The 20,164-nt window shown below is 46.2% G+C and overlaps 1 protein-coding gene across 1 annotated transcript in view; it reads right to left on the bottom strand.

Annotated features, from left to right (window-relative positions):
* CLASP1 (cytoplasmic linker associated protein 1) overlaps positions 1-20,164 on the bottom strand; it is a 285,385-nt gene that overhangs the window by 10,841 nt on the left and 254,380 nt on the right. The window contains exons 37-40 of the mRNA XM_019667264.1: positions 17,569-17,759; positions 15,719-15,847; positions 2,969-3,175; positions 1,431-1,547 (exon numbers count right to left, since the gene is read on the bottom strand). Coding sequence (XP_019522809.1) covers positions 1,431-1,547; positions 2,969-3,175; positions 15,719-15,847; positions 17,569-17,759 — 644 coding nt within the window. The remainder of the gene's footprint in view (positions 1-1,430; positions 1,548-2,968; positions 3,176-15,718; positions 15,848-17,568; positions 17,760-20,164) is intronic.

Raw genomic sequence — 20,164 nt, 5'->3', positions numbered from 1 at the left:
TTGTGACTCTCAGCTTGGTACCTGTCAGATCGTGGTTAGGGAAGGGGTAGAGGAGGAGCCTTTTAGGAGCAGAGAAGGAAAGAGACGCTGGAAAATGGCATCAGGTGCAGCAGTGCCCAAATCGTGTGTCCACACCTGCCTCGCTCACATCTTCCAACCTAGACGCTTGTTTCTGTCTGCAAGAACAGTGAAGTTCTCCTCCCAGATCACTGGTTCTCAACCAGGAGCAACTGTGTTCCCAGGGGACATCTGGCCATGTGTGCGGACTTCAGTGACTGTCACCACTGAGGGGTGGGGTGTGCTAATGGAATCTCAGGTGGTAGTCAGGGGTCCTGCTGAACCTCCTGCAAAGCACAGGACAGCCCCCCAACAAAGTGGCCCAAGGTATCTATAGTGCTGAGGGTCCTGCGGCCCTGCTCAAGATAAAGGTGGGCAGGGCTCTGGGAGCAAGGCTCACACTGTGGTGATGTCATCAACTGTCAAAGGAACAGCTCGATTCGAAAAGGAACGGGGAGTAACTTGCTGATTCCTTCGTTCCTAAGGAGCAAGTTCAGGCACTTCCAGCTTCCTGCTTTGGTCACACCACTGCCAGGGCACTTTGGAACGCCACGTCGATGCACCTCCCCCACAGGCAGTCCCTGGAGCAGGCTCCTCTCCACAGCCCAGCCAGCCTTCCCACCAAGGGGTCTGAGGCCCCGCCTTTCACCCCCTTGCTTCTCCTGCCAGAGCTTGGGGGTTCCTACCTGCTCACACTTGGCAGGTTCATGAGATCTGAGTTTATTTTTAAACCAATAAGCACTCTGGCCACTCTCATCTTCAATGAGCCAATAGTCCTTTTGTTCTATTTTCTGCCCGGCTTTCAAATACTCAAAGGAACATGAGAGGCAGCCTAGTGAGTTAAAAGCCTGTCTTCTGGAGTAAGATCCCTGTGTGCCCTTGGACAGGTTAAATGCGGGCTAGCTGTACTTATCCCACAGGGCAACCTTGTCCTGAATGAATGAGTGCAAAGTGTGGAGAACAGTGGCCGGGACTTGGCAGGCACAAGGTGAGCGTCAGCTATCATTCCTGTTGATGCCACGAGAAACCTGGTTCCTACTCAGCAATCTGTTAACCTAGCAGGTAAATTTCCTTAGTGATTCTGTGAGAGAAGACAAGCTGATTTCTAAACAGTCATCTTCTCTTTGGGAATAGGCTAGAAGCTCAAAGCTCTCATTTAAAAAAAAAAAAGTGTTACCACAGAGTACGTTGTAATTTAATGTGACTTCATTACATAGTTGGTCATTTTTATCACTAGAAAAATGTTTTTTTTTTGGAGAAATGGAGGCCCAGCTATGACATACATGATGAGAAAAACTTGTCTGAAGTCCAGAGCTGCCGACAAGCTGGCAGAGCCCAGGTGTGCGTATCAATCGCTGTAACACTATACGTACCTTGCTCCCTGTGAGCTGTGCGAGGTGAGGTTTCAGCTCTTCTCCGATTACGGAATAAATTGCCACTAAACAAAATACGCTGGCCTTCCGCACGCTACTTTCAGTGTTGTCATAACCCTACAGAGTCAGAAGAAGAATACAAAAAGTAAACGAGATCGAAGATTTGCTTCACAGTCACCATTTCATCAACATTGCCACAAATGCCCTTATAGTTCAACCTTGGACTTGTCAAAAACGGCTAGGATATACCTTAGCTCTGCAACTGAATCCAGGGGGCTTCCATCCCAGAGGGGCCAAAACTTAATAGTGCCAAGAGTGAGGGGGCTCCTGGGGCTGCAAACAGGAGGCTGGTGAGCTGCAGACTGATCTGCATCTGCACAGGGTGCTGTTTATAATAAGCTGCCACCGTAGAGTCACCCAAGAAACGTCATGGGAGACAGAATGAGAAAAGGAAACTAAGAGGGAAAAGTACCTTGCTTCTTTTTTTATTTCTCCCAATGGTAAAACAAATTTTGCGTGAAAATTCCTTTAAAGAAATGAGAACTCTTACGTCACTCAATCTTACAAGCAAACCTCTCTGCTATCCAAAGACTGCTGGGAAATGTCTGGTCCCAAAGCCTGATTTGGTAGTGTCCCTATACAGGGGAACTCCACCTCCTGGTCAGCCTCATCCCCACCCCTCACCACATGGGACTGACTATCTGCTGTTCTCCAAAGCCCCCAGCATATTTCAGCCATGGTGTCTTTCCCTCTGCCTGGAATAATCCAGTCCTCAACAGTATATATTTAAATTCCCAGGCCCCATGCTCAGCAATAGCAGCTTTTATTAAATGTGAAGCCGATCTCTCTACCCTTCCCATGGAAATCTCTCTCCAGGACCCATCTAAACCACTTCATCTACGAGCCCTTCTCTCTGCCACCCTGACCTGGAAGTCACCTCTCCACCACTGATCTCATAGCTCTCAGCTGTCACCTCACTACACGGCACCAGCATCGCTAGCTGTCTGCATGGCGGAGTTGTGTCCCACGGCAGACAACATCCCGAGGCAGTGCCACAGCAGTGGGAATCATCTGTACCTTCCAGAGTATGTCTAACTCAACTCCTCATGCTCAGAAGTGTTTCTGTAAATATTTGCTGGGTATATGACAGCAAGGACCATTACTTGATTTTGCACCCCAGGGCCCTCCTGCCCAGGGCAGAGGCCCACAGACATGCCAAGGGTTTGTTGAAGGAATGAACAGAAAAAAACAAAACAAAATCAAAACATGTTTACACTACACAGTTCGTTCTGTGAGCCGCAATTCTAGGCTGCCAGGAAAAGCTTCCTGGTACATTAGAGGAGGGTGGGCTAGAAGGCAAGAGAGAAGGTGTGAGGTGTCCAAGCCATGCAGTTTCCCAGGTTCCAAACCATAGGTCACCGTCTGGCCTTACCTATCCGTCCCCCTTCACGTGAATGAGGACAGCAGAGTCCCCACCTCCCTCTGAGTGGTGTAGCCACAGTCCCTGGCCACGTGACCCATGCCACCACAGAGCCTACCTGCAGCAAGCCTGGGATGATGTCTGCGAGGAGCTGCAGCAGGGACTCCCTGGCGATCCTCTCGACGACCTTGGTCTGCATCTTGATGGCAGCGAGGTTGATGGGGTAGTCGGCCGTCTGGATGATGGGGCAGAGCACTTTGATGCACTGCTCCGGGTGGATGGAACTGGCCAGCGTGGACGCGGCCTCCTCGGCAGCTCTCACCACCTGAAACACAGGTCCCCTCAGGGAGTGAGCTCCACATACTGCTTGAGTGGAAAGATCCAGAAACACTGCTGCTTAATTTTGGAGGCCAAATGAGACTCCACTGAATGCCACATGGCAGCCAACACTTGATCTAGCCAACTTTGTTAAAGAAAGTAGAAGCAGAGTAATTTGGAGGGAAAAGTGGGCATAGGGAGGCAGGGGATTCTGGCAAAAATCTTAGAAAAGTGGTTCTCCGAGTGCAGTCTCCCCCAGCGGCAGCAGCCAAATCTTTGAGAACCTGTTAGAAATGGAACTTCTCAGGTTCCGCCCGGACCTGCTGCATCAGAGACTGTGGGGGTGGAGCCCAGGAAGCTGTTTTAATAAACACTTGGGAGATTCTTATGTACATGGATATTTGAGAGTCTCTGCCCTAAAAGATCAGGACTTGAAAATGTAAATGCTTTCCAATGGCCTGTGGGCCACCAACAACTGGAATAACTGAGAGAAGCCGGAAGGAAAGTCAGAACGACTTCGCGACTTATGTTTCCACGGAAGCGCCTAAGTGCCAAGTGCTTTCCTGAGGAGCCTCTTGTGGAAAGTTGCCTTTCCAGGAATCTGTGCTCATGGTATCACCTCAGGTCCAAAGGAGCAGCCTCTGGCCTCTGAGAGGATCGGGATGCACTGGGACACATGATGGTCACCACAAGGGCCACAGAGACCTTCTGTAATAAAGATGAACGCCTGATGCAAAACCCAGTGAGAAAATGAGAGCACAGGGCTGGGGCTCAGAGAGCTGGAGGCAAAGCCTCATCATACCACTCACGCGTGCTAAGGCCTCGTCTCCTCATCTGTGAATGGGCGTGTCTCAGAGACCACGTGATGAGTGGCACTGAGATGTACTGGATATTCGGGAAAAACAGTGACTACTAATACTGGCGCAGGAGTACATATATAAAAGCTATATGAAGACCCCATAAACAGGTATGCATTTTCTTACAAAATACAATGAAAATCTAACTTTCCTCCTAATGGAGAAATGTTCAGAAATACCTGGACTGGTCATTCCAAAAGATTCTCCTCTGCTTTGTGTCCTGCTATTCAAAGGCAGTTAGCTCTGCCTTTAACTCAGCAACAAGACCGAGGCTACCAGCTCAAGCCTCCCATCATCCCAGCGCTCTGTGGTTGAAGCAGAGACTGACCAGAACAGCATAGAGACTGCCTGGGAAGCCTCTTCTAGTCCTGGGCACGAGTGGGCTAAGTCAGAGCATACGAAGCAGGGAGGACAGGAGACACAGAAAGTCAATCCGAGCCGCACGGTGGACACAGGAACTACCGGTCACTGTAGAGCCTGACGAGGCACTGCTGCTGCCAGAGCCCTGGGTCCACTTTCCAGGAGGGACAGGGTCAGATCTCAGGGCTCCAGCTGTGGCTTTGGGACAAGACACCGCCCAGCTGTTATGTTCAGCCTGGGCCACACTACCCGGGAACAGGGCTCACCGCCTGGAGTATGCTTCACTGGACACGTGTCTGCTCTACTCTTGTGAAGATAAAAGGAAAATCCTTCCCATACCAGGGAGCTGTAGTCATCTCATTTAAAAATCCATGTTTAGGGCTCGCCATGCTGCTAACAGTGGGTTTTTCACTAAGTTCCACTCTGGCTACACATACCCCAATAGCTGGCACTTAATGTTATAAAAAAATCTAGAAGAAATACATAAAATGTTCACATGCATTTTCTCAGAATGGTAAGATTAAGGGTAATTTTATTTCGTTCATATTTTTTATACTGAAAAATTAAAATGAACATCGCATGAGCGTTTGTAGCAAGGAAAATGCATTCATAAAAATCTACTTAAAATGCCTTTGGAGGTCAGGGAAAGTTAGCAGTGCAGCCCTCGATTCAAGGCGGAAGGTGCTAGAATGCTGCACTCCAGGGGAGGCAGCCCTCGTACATCTTCCTGAAATAAAGCTGACCCCTGGCAGGGAGCAGGTACTCCTTGGGTGTTAGCTGAGCCTGCTGCCTAGGGAACACTATAATATCTATTATCATTATTATTATTACTATTTCTGCTTACCTGCCGTTTCCATAAACTCTCCTCTGCTAAACAGAAAACTCATTGTCCCTTAAACAAACGTGGCTGACACATGTGCCCTCCTGGCAGCAGAATCATCTTCTTTCCTTCAATTCCTACAGTTTTTCCTCATTTCTGGCACCAGATGTAGACTGCTTTGTATTCTAGCTGACATTTCCATGTGTGTTTCTGCTTCCCCAACAGGCTGCAAAGGCCCAGCAGGCAGGAGCTGGAACATTTCTTCTGTGCCGTGAAATACGCAGCAAGGCTGGGCACTCACCAGCGAGCTGGTTAACACTTATGAGGGACTGAATTTCCTTCTCCTGTCTGCTTGACGCTTTGTTCCTGTCTGAAAAAGTTCTACCTTCCTGAATCTGAAAGTCACACTGCTTTCATGTTGGAGGCCTTTTGGACTTGCCCTGGGAGAACCTGCTATCTCCTTAAAGCACTGAACAAGGCTAGGTGTCTTGTTAAATAAATCATCCCCATCATCACCTGGCCAGTGTTTGTGGACACAACACATACACCTGTGGAGACATACACTGGAATTATGTATTAATCCTTTCAGGAGCCAAAATGGAGACCCAGGCCAGTGTGGTTCAAGGGTAAATACTGTGTAGACGTGAGAAGACAGGTATCCAGAATTTCTAAGATTTGTCTGTGCGTCTTATGTATGTGAAAGGTCAGGCTTTGCTGAAAAGCACTGTGGAAAGGTAATTTTATTTTAAGAGTCCTGTCGTACTCTCAAAAAGCTCATAAGAATCTTAGGAATTTCAAAGTCTCAGCAATTTTTTTCTTACCACCCTTCCCTCTGCCTTCCATTTGTACTTTCATTCACTCCTGTGTCAGGACTGAGCTCAGCGCTTAGACCACAGAGGTGAGGATGATGGGCACCAGGAGGGGGCGTTGGGAGAAGGGGGAGCGGGGTGGTCCATGCAGAGGCAGTGTGAGGATGCGAAGGCCCAGGAGATGGAGGATGAGGCCACGGAAGCAGGCAGGGGCCAGATGGGGGGGCACCTGCTGCCTGAGGAGCTCCTGCAGTTGGCCAGGATAAGATGGAGGGAGGGCGGTGAGGGATGGGGAATCAGAACGAGTGTCTGCAGAGGTTCTCTGGTGCTCTGCAGAAACTCCTCCAGCTCAAGGGCCCTTGGCCCTACGGAGCCTCCCCACAGAAAGCGTCTGGCTTGTGTTAGCCGGGCCGCAGGCTCAGCCTTCCCAGGCAGCTCAGTGTAAGTGAGCAGGCTTCTGTGTCAGCAGGCATGAACTCAGTCACATTTATGGCACGTCATTCTACTTTACATACACATGGAAATAAGACTATTTAAAAGAGGCCCACTGTGATTTTTTCTTGCCAGCTTAATCTCCTGCAAAAGTACAGCTTTTTCTATACAGGTCCCTCGACTGTAAAGCAGAGTGCTGTCTGGCCTGGTGTGCATGCATGACCTTTACCCTTTTACCCCAACAGCGGCAGCCTCCGGGGCTGGGGCGCCACGCTCTCCACCTCTGAGAGCAGCCCAGCACAACCTCAGGTCAGCCCTCTGCCAAGGCATATCCTCGGTCTAAAATGAGGACTCAGAAACACCTACTTTTACAATTATTTGGATTAAGAGAAATAACAAAGATGGCAGCTACAAAACACATGATGTCTGTTAGCTAGGCCTTACAACAGGAACAATACCAGAGGTGGGGCTTGGCAGCAGAGGTGCTACCAAGAGGTCTACAGCCAGCCTGGGAGCTCTGGGGCTGCCAGAGAGCGGAACTCTGACCAGTGGGCCCCTCCTACCTGGCCCACTGCTCATATCGAGTACGTCTGCTGCTCTAATAGCCTCTCCAAATGCTAACCTGATGACCATGTACATGTTCTTCAATCCAGCATGGACGACCAACAGGCCTGGTCCTGCCTGCCTGTGCCGTCCCATTTTCAGCTGTTCCTCCTCCCACTGAGCCCTGGTAATACTGAGCTGAGAGCACGCCCTGCCAGCCGTGTCTCAGGGCCCGTGTCTAATCCCTGCACTCTTCCTGAATGGTGCTCATTCGTGTTCTTCCCCTGGCTGGACCAAGCCAGCCCTCAGGATCCACTCACCTCAACAGAACCTCCAGGAAGCCTCAGGTGCACACCCTGATAACTGCACTTACACATTCTGCTGAAACTGTCTCTCCGACTAGACTGAAAGTTCCTTGAAAGCAAGCTCCCATCTCAGCCGTCTTTCTACCCCCATGCCCAGCACAATACAGGTCCAATATACATTAGGTACTCAATAAATTCTCCCATAGTGCATGTATTTTTAAAAAGGCTCATGACTAGCAAAGTCAGCTCTCGGCATGCCTCACCAATCTGCACTGACAAGCTCTAACTAAGGAGCTAGTCCAGACAGTGCAGAGGAAGGCAAGATACCCACAAATGACCAACTGGGGTCGTAGGACAACCAGCTGTACAGGCCCAGAGTGTCCCATCTAGGTGACATGATGGAAAAAAGGATACACATGTGCTGACTTGACGTCGGGTTAGCTTCTTCCAGTAATGGGGTTGGAAGAGGGGCAGCGTACTTCTTAGAACAGCTCCATCATGCAATGGATTACCCTTTTTCTCTTCTTCAGTTCATGCAGTCATGCAGTGAGCCTGTGCTCTGAAATCAATCCTTTTTCCTGTAAGCAATCGCTATTCACAAGTTTCATGACACAGTGGCCAGAAAGCTGTCATACTAACTAACTGAGGCAACTTTGGGTCTTGGTTCTTAAACATGGGAAAAAAATTAAAAGAGTCAGAAAATACTGGATGATTTCATAGATATAGCCAAGTTATAAAAGAGTGTTGCACAGGAATCGACATTTAAGGTCCCAACTGGAGGTGGGAAGCAGCTCAGTGGATGGGAAGACACACGCTTTGGAGACAGACTGGGATTCAAGTCCCGGCCATGCCATGTAACAGTCATGACAGGAGCAAACTAAAAACCTTCTGGCGCCCTCAGAGATGCTATAATCATTAATGAGACGCGGATAATAAGTTGCCAGGTTCACAGTGAGAACTCTGTAATAAGGTTTCCTTCCTTTCCTCCAGTCCGTGCTCGACTGTCTTTCGGGTTAAAGTGAGTTACCCTGTAGTGAGCTGCTAGGGGAACAGACTGTCATATTTACTGAGCTCAAACCTAAACCGACGGGAAACTTCCCTTTATAAAACTCCAGGAATCCTAGGTGTCACTTGCATGAAGCAGTTAATCCCATGTATCTAACATAAGAAGGTTTTCTGAAAATAAACTGTAGCAGCTACACTTGAAGATATTAAGTGTGAGGCCCTCTCTTTTACTGAGGTTTGAGAGAGTTTCCCAAGACACATACTGCTTTTGGCAAAGCAGGTAGGTGTTCTTGACTCCCCTCTAGAAGCCAAACCCCAGCTTTTGGCGAGCTGCCGGAAACAGGGTGAACTTCAGGTTTTGTCCCTGTGTTCTGTGTAACATAAGAAGCGAAGATTATAAATGTAAGCAAACAGAAAGCAAAAGTCAACATGGGCAACAGAGAGAAAGGAGGACAAGACTGTTGAGTGGACAAGGTGGCCAGAAGTGGCAAGGGCTTTATAAAAGGGGGTGGAGCACATTCATGAAAATAGCAGGATCAAGTAGACTTTTGGGTCCTGATCCACCTTGAAACTCTCAAAACGTTCCATTTCTGCTGATTTTACTCATCTGGTTAGAAACAGGAATTCTTCCTTTTCAAAATTAGTGAAAAACTAGTGCCTAACTAGGAAAAGCTTAATTTCCTTATCTAACTTTTTTGAAAAAAATGAGATCATTACTCAGAATACTGATGAATGTTTGCTTAAAGATAAGGTTTCTTTGAGAGCACAGAACTTGTCAAAATTTGAACTGCATGTTTTAAGTTCACAAGTTTGATTTGGCCCTCTCACAGACACATCAGAATAATTGGCTCAATAAAAAAAATAAAAATAGAAAAATAAATTAAAAAGCAAATGTTCAGAAACGATGGCTGGAATCAGAGAACTCTTCCTATATACCTAATTCAGCTCCTTCGTCATTTGGAAGCTAAAGAAAAGGTTGGCGCCACCTTCTGGGAAAAGCTGGAAAGACCCTTATAAAAATTGGATTGACACCAAGTATTAGGGTCCACTCGTATACTGGGCAAGTTATGTCTTTGGTGGAAGACTGGCACTGCTATAAATTCTGGGATTCAAGGTGCAGTGCCCAACATGGACATGAATCTGACATGCGAAGCCTCATCTAGCTAGGCTGTTTTGGATCTGGCTCTGCCATCTGCTGATCTTGGGGAAAATTTCTTCTAATTTCTAGGCCTCAGTTCCCTCATCAGTAAAATAAGGGGGAGGATCTGGACCAAGGATTTTTATAGTATTCTGGATTATAAAAACCTTATCTTCTACCCCTACTTGGTGAGTGCTCTCCCTAAAAAAAAATGCATACACAAAATATTTCAGGAAACAGATTCTGAATGAAATGATCTCTAACGACATAGCCATCACACCCTGCCTGGAAAAGCAGATTTAGGGCAACACTATCTCAAATGTGCTAAGGCTCATAAGTGGGAGGACTTTCTCTGCCCTCCCCTAAAGGGCAGAACTAGGACCTATGGGGGGACATGCTGAGGAACCAGGTGGGCTGGGAGCCTAGGACGAGGCTGTGTCCCCCATCCTGGAGGCTCCTCTTCTGCATCTCCAATATCCATCTCTAAGAACTCATGATGTTTTCCAGCATAAACATGTTTCCCAGCCACTCAGTGTAGATAGCGATAGATTCGGTTAACACAGTAGTTCAAAGACACAAGTTGTGTTTTTCATTGGAGTTTTAAAGTTAATTCAACCAAACTTAAATGGCCTTCTTAGATGTATTAATAATTAGAGAAATACAGTTCTATCTGCTTTGTGTAATTCAAAAAACTTGACAACAATTCTATTCAGAATCAGTCGACTTTCTTCAATGGAAAAGGATAAAAAGACAGCATCTTCAGTTTTCAACAGTGTCAGCCACCTCACTCACTCGACATTAACAGCAGCCTTGCAGGGCAGGCCTTACAAGACATAATGCACCCCTGCTCCCCCAATTCGCCTAGTGTACGAGCATTTTAGGGACCCGGAGAGCTTCTGTGACTTGTCCATGATCACACAGCCAGCGAACTGGAGAAAGCAGGATGAGAACCCAGGTCTCCAAACTCCAAACTCAAAGCTTCCAATATTAAACAACGGCCTCCTTGACGCCTCTGCATCTGAGCTCCCTCAATAGCTGTCCTTTCTGAAGCTGCAGGAGGTAGAGTAGGAGTCACATCTGGCTCCTAGGGGGCTCAGTTCATCAGAGAAGCAGAACCATTCCCCTTGCCCTGAAAACAGTGGGCGCTGCAGCCACCCAGAACGGGACACTGTGTGTGGTCCTTTACAACAACGCTGTGAGGCGGGAAACGGTATCTCCACTTGACAGACAGAACATGATGGCAGTCCTGGTTCAGCAGATCCAGACCAGGCATATGTATCTTCTAAGCCCAGGTTCCCTCCCCATGGCCATGCTGCTTTGACTCAGTGTCAGAATTCTCTCCCTAACACTCCTTCTCAGTCAGTCTCAGGTTCTAACCCCTAATGACTTCGGTCATAGGTTCTAACACCTCAGGCACTCTTCCTTGACTATTCCAGCCCACTCCAAACATCTAGTGCATTTCACTCTGAACCACAGGTTAATTCCTTTGCTTTAAACTCACCTAAACCATAGAAGACTAGAGCACTTCCCCCCACCTCCACCCCTAACCCCCTGCCTCCAATAATAAAACATTTACCAGAGTTTGTGCGAATAGTGTCAAACTATTGGCTCAGCAGCTCTGAACCTTTATATGACTATACAGGTCTCTGGTTTTGTCTTTTTGTTAAAAAGCAAACAAAGGAAATGGGCTTCTGGCCACATCTCAAGATTGGGCTCATGGAAAACTGGAAATTTAGAATCTACAGAGGTTTAGGTTTGTTACTCAGTAGCGACTTCTATTATCTTGAGGCTGCATGAGACATGGATAATCATCTAGTCCACTCCCTGGGCTAACAGATAAGAAAAACCAAGGTCCAGAGAGGTGAAGTAACTCCTCCAGGTTCACGCCATGCATTGTTCTCAGAACCACTAACAGCATGGCTGCTGCCCTGGCAGGCTGCTAAGGGCCATTCCAGAGTGCAGGGGTCCAGTTAAGGTGGTGGCCAGAGAGTAGTTTTAATTGGTATTTGAAACAGAACATCAGCTCACTAAAATGCCTTCTCTCTGACACATGCCTGCTCTTCTCTGGCCATGATATTCGCCAAAAGGACTGTGTAAGACACACCATGCTAGCTGGGTGATGCAGAAGTCAGAAAACTAGTCCCCCCAAAATTCTCTTTTAAAATCATTTTGGTCTGGCTTTGCTTTGTTAATTCCTTGAAGTCATAAAATATAAAATTAAAAATGATTTAAAAATAAAACTCCTGGAGACATAACAGCGGTTGTTTTATATTTATCCAAGATTCACACTTGCCCAAACAAATCCACATCACCTGAGGCTGGACCTCTGATGCCTCACGCACTGAGACTTTTGTGTGTGTGGCAAGAAATGTTTAGTGGCTCAATACAGTGACATGAATATAGTGACATAAAGTGATGATGACACTTTCCTCTTCTAATAAGCAAGTGTAATAGAATATTCACTAATGTGGCCAAGTTCAGAAAAAGCTAAGCCTAGTGATCACAATGTCTCAATTATAGATTATCTTCAAGAAATAAGAGTGGGTGCTTCTTTTAAGTTTATATGCAAGGCACAGTGACTGGAAGCAACAACTATTCTTATACTGTATGTATATAAAATGATGCATAATTAATATAGCAACTATTTACCAAGAAATAGGTCTTCTGAAACGGATAAGGAAGTCTGAAAACAGTTTAGGTAGCAATGTTTGTACAGCATATGACATTTTTAAAAGTGTATTTCCATATTACTATGTCTCTGATTCTCACAATAGTCATGCTCACGTAGGTTTATATAGAGGTGATGAAAACAAACAACACAGCTGGAGAAGAGGAGACGCTGGACTGAAAACCAGGTTTTCTGTCTCAAGACTCATACCTCACACTGATCCCAGAATCTCAATCATAGAATGAATTCTCTTATTAAATTCTCTCTTCATCAATGAGGAAGAGATTCTGTGCCAGCCCTAACAAACAGATTACAACTTCTAAGAACAGAAAAGTTAAAATTAAGAGTGCTCTTGAAAAACAGAAAATGGACTTAAGATTTTAAAAGGTCACTTATCAAAGCCTTAGCCCTTTAAGATGTTTGCTAAAAGCTATCACTACTGTAAAGCACAGTAACTTCATTAACGAAGCACTGGAACTCAATAGCAAATTTTATTTACTGAATATAAAAAAACAAGGCGTTAGACAATGAAAGCGATTTACTTATTCAAATAGGGAACATGAAAACATGTCTAAAGTGACAGACACCAACTTTTTAAATAGAAACTCTCAATTGGTACCCGACACCTTGACCCTGTTTGCTGCAGAATGTCAATGTTAGCTTAGGATAGATGGTGCCTGAGACAAATTTAGTGCCTGGTACATTTTCAGCATGTAAGAAAAATGTTTTCCACGCACAGCTCCTTTTTCACAGGGTCTGAAAAAACAGACCCTGGCCATAGGATAAAACAAGCCATCTTATCATCAGCTCTGCCTTATTTATCTTCCGTAAGGCCTTCTATGATACAGAAAACACATTTCAAGAAGTTGTCCTTCATGGCTACAGCCCAACAGCCAGAACTACAGTTTGCACAATGGTGTGGCCACCACCCCAGCAGGCAGAGAGGACATCTGGTGGCAAGGTCTCTCAGAATAGACCTGTCAACCCACCGGGTCTCCTGCTCTGCACCTCCTGTTGACTCCTGGGTTCTGCCTGTGAATACAAAACCAACTAGCTTCTTATGAGAAGGAAGTCCCGGGATGAGCACACTTGGGATGTATTACACTAATTAGACAGGAAAAATAGATGCTGACTCTGTATGAGCAATAATATAATAATTGGGCCTAGAAACATTTTGGATCCTTTCCAATGAATGTTTGAATAATGTCTGAATAAATGTTTGAATGTAACGATGAGCAAGTCTAGTGACTAGGTAAATACTGTGTGCAAAATTATGACAACATGATGGCTGCAACACAAACTTTATGTGCATCTAACTATTTTGCCCAGAAGAACAAAAGCAGAACAGAGACAGACTGGGTAAAAGAAGAGAGACTAGAAGAATTTTCAAAGAAAAGAAAACCAAAAATAAAAACCATACCTGAAACCTAAATATATAGGTGCCTAAGTCAAAGTGTCAGGCAAAGTGACAGTCAAGTTTCCCAAGGGAAACATCAAGGGCAACCAAGTCAAGGTGAGTCGGAAAGTATGCGAAGCAGGGAGGCCTGCCAATAAGGGCGCGCCTCCCAGAACACAGTGTTTCTCCACCGCCTTTATCAGGTAATCAGTGACGGCAGGTGGACCCTTGGGTTACGGGAATTATGCAGCCACTGAGTGCTGCTACATTGACTTTCAGCAGCAGATGCTCTCTGCTCTTGTCCCTTAGGCAATTTAAAGGACTTCATACCTAAGAACTTTCGCTCCTAAATTTCTCATTTTGCAGAGAAAAAATAACAAGATCCTTCAAGAAAACAGTAAATAGCAAATGAAGTATTTAATTCTGTTAACTTGTACTTTGTAGGGTCCACTGCCAAAGTCTCCAAGTTTAAGATCAGGATGCACACTGGTCAAGGCAGACACCTTCCATGGGGAGCGCTAGTGAGTGCCACACACTGTAGGGGCTTGGTTTCACCTTCACGCCACATTCTAGGCATGCCTCCCCAGTGAAAACAACGGACATCATATGTGTAAAAGAACTTCAGTTTTAGCTCATTTTTTGTGCATGTATTCTCATTAAGAAGTTACTACGGTTGAGAAAAAAAAGGAAAAGAAAAAAATATATATCAGCACAGGTCCGTTGCCTCTTAAAAGAGACAGACACACGACCAGGTTCATAGCTTGGTTCTGCCAGTAACTGCCATGCGTTACTTGACAAATTACGGTACCTCTTGGACTCTCTTTCCTCACTTGGGAATAATTTTGTTGACTATATTAGCTCATCTGGTCCTCACATTTTTTTAAATGAGTTATTATAAGACATTAGTGTTTTGTTCAAACACGAGTGATTATTACCATCACATAACCAAGCCAGGTTTCGCAAGCGTAAGTTATTGGTTTGAAGAGACATCTATTACTTATGTACCTGTGTTGTGCTAGACTGTTAGGTGGGAGGTGCCTAGACAGAGCAGGAGACCCCCACCCATGCCCAGCCTGCCATCGTGGTGGGCATTTGAGGAGGTGAAAGTGGTAGTGACTAGTTTGTTCAGTAGCCACATAACTGCTAAACAGAGAAAAACCACAATTTAGGGTCTGATTCTTTTTGTAGATATGAATAAGAATTGCTCTAATCACGATCACATTAATCCATGAGTGTACTCACGAGAGGGTCAAATGTGAGCCAAGAGACTGAACTGAGCAAGTGGCTGTGTCTGTCACTGTGGGGTCAAACCATGGCCTGTCAGGTGAGTTTGCTAAAGTTCTAAAATATGGTTCTGCTTCCCACAGTGGCTTTATTGGAAAGGTGTTACTGCAATCATTTTTACTTGGGACAGCTCCACCTCCCTCCCCACGCTCTGTAGGCCGCTAGCTATTCAAAGGACGGGTGAGCTGCAAGGGGCTGAAGCAATTCAGTAAGCAACTGAACAATGATGTACTGAGTGTCCAATGTCTGCAGTGCGTGCACCGGGCACAGAAACGCATCCTTCCTGCTCTCCGATAAGCATCTGGGGGCCAGAAACCAGAGGCACAGTGCGCTAGCACTGTAAATGTGAGGCACAGCCAGAGAGGAGCACATGGAAGCGGAAGGGGGAAGGAAAACCAACACAGGGTGGCACCTGCTGTCGTCACTGGTTGCCTCATTTAATCCTCACAAGAAACTCTGTGATAATATCCATCCCTATTTTACACACAAGGAAACTGAGGCTCAGAGGGTGAAATAAGCTCTCCGAGGTACTGGAGCAGGAAGCGTCGGTTCCAGGACTTGTCTGGAACTTGCTCTAGGATGTATGTGTCTTCAAACCAATCTCGACCACCTACACCTGGCTGCCAGATGCTGAATGCAAGGAAATGAAAGAAGGAAATGAAAGACGCCTCCTTCTGACCAAAGCAAGGGAACTCTGACATGGGCAATCCCTCAGGCCAAGCCCGCTGGCCACATGGAAAGGGAGTCGGGAACCTACCAAGTAGCACTGACCCCTCAACCGCACTGCCCCTCACTCAGCCGCCGGGAGAGCACTGACGTGTGCCCCCTGTATTACAGCACGGGCGGAGTCCAAGGGAAGGAACTCTTTTCTAAGCTGTTCAGCGACTACCCTCCTCTCTCCTCACACCTAACTGTGCCCCAGTTCTGGCTCACCTCCTTATGGCAATCTTTGTGGGCTTCCAGGGTCTTCATGATCGTCAGCTCAGCATAGTTTTTAAATCTCGCAGGCTGGTTTCTCAGAATTTCCCGTAAAACTCTCAGTGCCAGTGCTCGGATGGAGTGCTGAAGTACAGAAAGGAAAGGAAGACATCAGCACACAACGCAACGGCACTTCAGTACACACACCTGTTGGCAGGACCCAGCGGGCCCAGCACCCAGAGCTGGGTTTTCCTGGCATCTTCCCCGGCAGACACCTTGACACAGATCACACTGCTTACCTGACGGAGGCTCTCTACACAGCCAGCTCCATGAGGACAGGGCCATGCCTATGTGACATTCCCAGGACCTAGCATCTAAGAGGGACCTCAGGAAGGTTTCTTGAATGAACCAAATGAGAACAATACATTTAAGTTCATTATCAGTCTCCTGGAGATTTCCAGATTTTCTGAGGCTTGGATATGCAAATTACCTATTTGTATAATGTACAAAAAGACCAGTAAAGAGCATCTAACATTTGACAACATCACCTGTAAGACTGTGAACTCGCTAAGGACAGTTGGAGACCTGCCATTTACTATTCCCGACCTGCGTGATGAGATCGTGGGGGAGGGGAATTTGTACAGGCCTCGGGTTGCTGGAGGACCTTGAGGCCCCAGTCATGTGTCTGGAGGAAAGCCATTCCAAACAGACTCCTAAGCTCAATAAAAGAGAATGGAGTTTACACCAAACACAGCCAAAAAGTACATCCTGATTCTTTGTCACTCATCTGTACAATTCACACACTAACAAACCGTCTAGCTGCCCTCTACATGACATCACTTTATCTCCCGACCACAAAACCCCACCAAGCAGAAGTGCTTCAGGAGCCAATACTTGAAGAAAAGTTAATAGAGATCTTTTATCACCATTCTTCTATCTTGACTCACCCTCTACCAAACCATTAATCCTAAGCTTCAGAAAGCAGTCAGAGTTACCATGACACTCAACAGCCTCTGTTCACCGGTCTTCACTCAATCACCACCACCATGACCCTGGGCGTGACCTCTGCACCGTGGGCTGTGGGGCTTCCACCTGGTTCCTGCCCTTAGAGCTCCTCACCACATTTACTTTATTTTTGTTTCTGCTAGCCTACACAAAGCCCAGTGCAGAGAGCTGGATTTTCACTTCTAGAGTGTAATGCAGGCAATCCCCACATTCCAGTTTCTGTTTGTGAGAACATAAGGCTGTGACTTGCTTCCTCCTTCTTTTAAGAGCTATCTACTAGGCGCCACATGTAGATTATAACAAATGCCTAGTTTGTCACATTCAAATGTCACAGTTTGAAGAGGGCTCCTTATTTTAAGAACAATAGAAGAAAATCGACAATCATCATTATCTGTGGTTTCTGAACCTGTTGCTTGACCAATTAGGAATACCGGGACTTGTAACATATATAGGGATGAACCAAGACAGAATTTCACAGAACACAGCATTCAGTAGGGATTAAAAAAAAATAAACCTCTCTGTTTCTCAATTATACATGAACCACAAAGAAAACTCACAAGGAAAAAAGCTCATTGTAAAAAAACACATTTTATGCTAACGAAGTTTTAAGAAAGTCTGTGTTAAAGTGACCTGACGTAGGAACAAGTTTCCCTCAACTACTACAAAGCCAATTACAGAAAAAACTGGCGTATAAGACAGGATGGGCCTGTGTCTGACAAAAACATTATCCTACTAACTGGTGCTCGGAAAACACTGGAAACATGTTTTGATGTAAACAGTGAGCACAATGCAGAAAGGAGAGCTGAAGCCAAGCCACGCCGCAGAAACCAGGAAACACCAGAACCCAGAGCGCTGCTCACGTCTTTGTCTCCGAGGGTCTCCAGCAGCAGGAGCAGGATGGTCTTGAAGTGCTCCTCCCAGACGCCCAGGCTGTCCTCCCGCGTGATCTTGAGCAGCTCCAGCAGGGCGCCCTTCCGCTCCTCCACCCGCTCGTTGTGGTTAGACAGCTCTTTCAGAAGGTCCGCCACCAGGTCAGAATGGTCAATGGGCACTTGGGAGACACGCGAGACAGAAGTTACTTACTGTGTGAGAAAACACCTGGCTCCAGGGCTCCCCCAGGGATGCGCAGCTGTCCTGCCACTGCTCTCCAGCCTCCCAGAGGCACCCCGACGTCTCCCATCAAACCGTCATCCCACTCCGTCCCACCCAGCACTCTGCACACCCTCAGCAGGTCATCTCACCAAATTAACTGTGAAAACAGGTGGGTGAGCAGGTGTCAGGCACCAATAGTCAATGTTTCTACCCTGCCTTACCATCTTTTCTCCCCTTCCCTGTCAGACAAAGAGGAGAATCCTTCCAAAAGCCCCTCTTTGACTGTCTTCTTTGTCCAAACTCTATTTCCACTACAGCAGTCCTAAGGCAGGTCCTACCAGTGGAAATCTCTCACTAGTAGCAAATCCACTTAAGTATACACATTTTCCTCAAGACCCTCATCACTATACAACCGACTGATTAACATCCATTCCCTTCTCGAATGTCCACAGGTTAGGGACTAGCACAGCAAACAAACACCAATCGAGATATTCAGGCTATTCATCAACTGTCTAATTGACAGACTGTAAACTTTGCCAAGATCTCTCAGCATAATTACTTGCAGGGACCTGAACCATGGCTTATACAGCAGAAAAGCATATCCTTTCTCCTTCCATGTTCTTTTAAGAGACCTCAACTCTGAATTCACTTTAAATAGAAAGGATAAAAAAACAAATCAGACAGGTCATCAGGAACTACTTAGGTTTGTATGTGTATGTCTCTTTAACTTCCAAGACTGGGAAACAAACACATAAGGAAGTTTGGACTGTTGAGGAACTCTTATCAATTTCCCCCTGCTATCCATCCCACCATTTTCTTTAAAGATTTTATTGGGGAATTGTGGGAGGGAAACAGCATTGGGGAATCAGGGAAGGGGAACAGACAAGTTGCTGTCCTTTTGTTCTTCAGTCTAGTTGTAGAGGATGTCGCTTCACTGGCCCATGTTGGTATTGTGATCTTTGTGCTCTTCCCAGCTGAGGCAGATCGGTCGCTGGCCATTGGATGGCCGCCCACAGCAGCGAATGGCAGCTCATGATGGCTGCCGGCTGCTCACGCCAGCTGCCAGCCACTCACAGTAGCTCACGGCAGCCCACTGCAGCTCCACTGCAGCCTATGCAGTTGCCGGTGACTCACAGCAGCCCAGCTCCAGGTCAAGCTGTTGTTCACCATCTTAGCTGTAGAGGGGGCAGCAGCATCACTGGCCCTCATGTGGGATCCGAACCGGGGCCCTGCTGCTCAGAGCTCACGCTCCAAAGCCAACTCCTAACCAACACGCCACTCGGCTGGCCCCATCCCACCCTTTTCTTTAAGCCTTTAATTATATACAGTTGCTGAATAAATAATAACCAACATCCTAATCTCTATTCTGTCTTCAACAAGACCAACAAATGAATAAGTTCAATGATGGTACAATTCTATGTGCGATGAAAGGAAATAAATAGTCCAATACTCCTAGAAAATGCAAGTCATAATAAACACTATACCAACTGCCTACTGCTCAACACACAGACACCTGGGTATATGCTGAGCTGCTACCCATCAGCAAGCAGCAATTAACAGCCAGGGGATTACGCGTTCAACCTCTGAAACTATTTTGGCTCTCATACAACTGGAGGACTTCTCTTCTGTCTTAGGATTCCATCACTACCTGACTGCACCCAAGTGCAGTTTTCTTTCTTTTATGCCCCCAGAATCTGGTATGTGCCTCCAGCGTGGCCCTCCCCTCTTAGTAGTGCAACCTGATGAGTCTGTTTCCCCTGACAGGCCTTGAGCTCTTTGAGGCCAAGGACTGTGTCTCATGTACCTCCATGTCCCCAGCAAGCTATATACTTCATGACACACAGTAGGCACTCAGTGAATGTTAATTGTTTAGAGTTCTAATTTAATACTTCATTCAAAACTGAAAACCAAAACAGAGCAGGCTTGGAAACAAAACAGATATACGATGTATAATTTTTAAAAATGACTACTAAGTTGAAATATTGGGTTGTCGGAAAAGTCATAACACATGTTTGCAACAGATGGCACTAGTTCATTTTTTAAAATACTAAAGTCATTCGCACCTATCTTATTGTTATATTATTTGACAGCTGAAAGTTCTAGCTTCATTCTAAAAAAAACTGAACAATTTGGTTGAGTTTTGGAGATTTACAAGTTGAAGATGGAAGACCAAACTGTGCATTTTTGCCATATTTTACTGTTTTACTTTCATGAAGAGAAGAACGCATGTCAAGCTTGTGAAAAGTTGCGTGAAGTTTACGGTGACAATGCTCTACAAGAGTGTCAGTGCCAATGATGGTTCGCAAAGTTCCTTGCTGGTGATTTTGATCTCAATGACGCTCCTCAGTCAGGGAGGCCCACCGA

The sequence above is a fragment of the Hipposideros armiger genome, unplaced genomic scaffold (genome assembly GCF_001890085.2).
Source record: "Hipposideros armiger isolate ML-2016 unplaced genomic scaffold, ASM189008v1 scaffold_491, whole genome shotgun sequence".
Lineage (NCBI taxonomy): Eukaryota > Metazoa > Chordata > Mammalia > Chiroptera > Hipposideridae > Hipposideros > Hipposideros armiger.
The sequence above is the reverse complement of the archived record's forward strand: the minus strand, read 5'-3'. Positions and strand labels throughout refer to the sequence as shown.